At 47.3% G+C, this 2,500-nt stretch overlaps 1 protein-coding gene across 1 annotated transcript in view; it reads left to right on the forward strand.

Annotated features, from left to right (window-relative positions):
• The window catches only part of LOC308165698 (dystrophin-like), a gene marked incomplete at both ends in the record, with an annotated part of 206,299 nt that overhangs the window by 134,248 nt on the left and 69,551 nt on the right, over nucleotides 1–2,500 (forward strand). The window contains 1 exon segment of the mRNA XM_080539847.1: nucleotides 384–444. Within this exon segment, the coding sequence (XP_080395973.1) occupies nucleotides 384–444 (61 nt within the window).

Genomic DNA, 2,500 nt, shown 5'->3' on the forward strand with positions numbered 1-2,500 from the left:
CACTCTCTCCCCCCCTCCCTCTCTCTCTCTCTGTCTCTCTCTCTCTCTGTCTCTCTCTCTCTCCCCCTCTCCCTCCCTCTCTCTCTCTCTCTCCATCCCTCTCTCACTCTCTCCCCCTTCCCTCCCTCTCTCTCCCCCCCTCCCTCTCTCTCTCTCCATCCCTCTCTCACTCTCTCCCCCCTTCCCTCCCTCTCTCTCCCCCCCTCCCTCTCTCTCTCTCTCTCCCCCCCTCCCTCTCTCTCTCTCTCTCCCCCCTTCCCTCTCACTCTCTCTCCCCCCGTCCCTCTCTCTCTCTCTCCCCCCCTCCCTCTCTCTCTCTCTCTCTCTCCCCCCCTCCCTCTCTCTCTCTCTCTCCCCCCCTCCCTCTCTCTCCGTCCCTCCAGGTTCAGTCCAGACTCCATTTGAGCAGGCTGTGTCTCCTAACAGCGTACCATACTATATCAAGTAAGCACCCCTCCCCCTCCCCCCTCCCCCCCCCCTGCTGTGCTGTGGTAGCGTTATATAACAATATAAGAATACTGAACACAATAAATAACATTCAGCAGACGCTTTTTGTTTTTTTAATCCAGGATGCTAAGATGCTAAGATGCTAAGATGCAAAGATGTTAAGATGCTAACTCAGATGAGCGTGAATGTTGTTGAATGTGTCCTGTTAGCTGTTAGCCCCTCCCACCTGTTAGCCCCTCCCACCCGATAGCCCCTCCCACCCGTTAGCCCCTCCCACCTGTTAGCCCCTCCCACCTGTTAGCTCCTCCCACCTGTTAGCCCCTCCCACCTGTTAGCCCCTCCCACCTGACCGCCATCACAACACCAAGCTGCCAGGCTGTTTAACTCAACTTCAGTTGGGAGGTTTATATGAACCGATCGATACATGAGTTGAATTTCGATTGACGTCTGTGACATCATCATGTCTGTGACACGGTCTGTGACATCATCATGTCTGTGACACGGTCTGTGACATCATCACGCTGGCTGGCTGGCTGGGGGCTGCTGGACTCAGTTGAGGTAGAAGAGGTCGGAGGTCAGGAGCTGTGTCTGAGGGGCGTGGCCTGTGAGGTTGTCTACAGTGTTAACACCGCTAGGAGACAGAGACCGGTGGTGGTGGTGGAGGGACGTGGTAACGTTGAGGTAGTGATGAGGTAGTGTTGTAGTGTTGAGGTAGTGTTGTAGTGTTGAGGTAGTGTTGTAGTGTTGAGGTAGTGTTGAGGTAGTGTTGATGTAGTGTTGTAGTGTTGTAGTGTTGATGTAGTGTTGTAGTGTTGTAGTGTTGAGGTAGTGTTGTAGTGTTGTAGTGTTGAGGTAGTGTTGTAGTGTTGTAGTGTTGTAGTGTTGTAGTGTTGTAGTATTGAAGTATTGAAGTAGTGTTGTAGTGTTGAGGTAGTGTTGTAGTGTTGTAGTGTTGACGTAGTGTTGTAGTGTTGAGGTAGTGTTGTAGTGTTGTAGTGTTGAGGTAGTGTTGTAGTGTTGTAGTGTTGAGGTAGTGTTGAGGTAGTGTTGTAGTGTTGAGGTAGTGTTGTAGTGTTGTAGTGCTGTAGTGTTGTAGTGTTGTAGTGTTGTAGTGTTGAGGTAGTGTTGTAGTGTTGTAGTGTTGAGGTAGTGTTGTAGTGTTGACGTAGTGTTGTAGTGTTGAGGTAGTGTTGTAGTGTTGTAGTGTTGAGGTAATGTTGTAGTGTTGTAGTGTTGTAGTGTTGAGGTAATGTTGTAATGTTGAGGTAGTGTTGAGGTAGTGTTGTAGTGTTGTAGTGTTGTAGTGTTGTAGTGTTGTAGTGTTGAGGTAGTGTTGTAGTGTTGACGTAGTGTTGTAGTGTTGTAGTGTTGTAGTGTTGTAGTGTTGTAGTGTTGTAGTGTTGAGGTAGTGTTGTAGTGTTGACGTAGTGTTGTAGTGTTGAGGTAGTGTTGTAGTGTTGACGTAGTGTTGTAGTGTTGAGGTAGTGTTGTAGTGTTGTAGTGTTGAGGTAGTGTTGTAGTGTTGATGTAGTGTTGTAGTGTTGTAGTGTTGAGGTAATGTTGTAGTGTTGATGTAGTGTTGTAGTGTTGTAGTGTTGAGGTAGTGTTGTAGTGTTGATGTAGTGTTGTAGTGTTGTAGTGTTGAGGTAGTGTTGTAGTGTTGTAGTGTTGTAGTGTTGAGGTAGTGTTGTAGTGTTGAGGTAGTGTTGTAGTGTTGAGGTAGTGTTGTAGTGTTGTAGTGTTGTAGTGTTGAGGTAGTGTTGTAGTGTTGTAGTGTTGAGGTAGTGTTGTAGTGTTGAGGTAGTGTTGTAGTGTTGTAGTGTTGTAGTGTTGAGGTAGTGTTGTAGTGTTGTAGTGTTGAGGTAGTGTTGTAGTGTTGTAGTGTTGAGGTAGTGTTGTAGTGTTGAGGTAGTGTTGAGGTAGTGTTGTAGTGTTGAGGTAGTGTTGTAGTGTTGTAGTGTTGAGGTAGTGTTGTAGTGTTGAGGTAGTGTTGTAGTGTTGCAGTGTTGTAGTGTTGTAGTGTTGAGGTAGTGTTGTAGTGTTGTAGTGTTGT

The sequence above is a fragment of the Nansenia antarctica genome (assembly GCF_963989245.1).
Source record: "Nansenia antarctica genome assembly, chromosome: 9".
In the NCBI taxonomy this organism is placed as follows: domain Eukaryota; kingdom Metazoa; phylum Chordata; class Actinopteri; order Argentiniformes; family Microstomatidae; genus Nansenia; species Nansenia antarctica.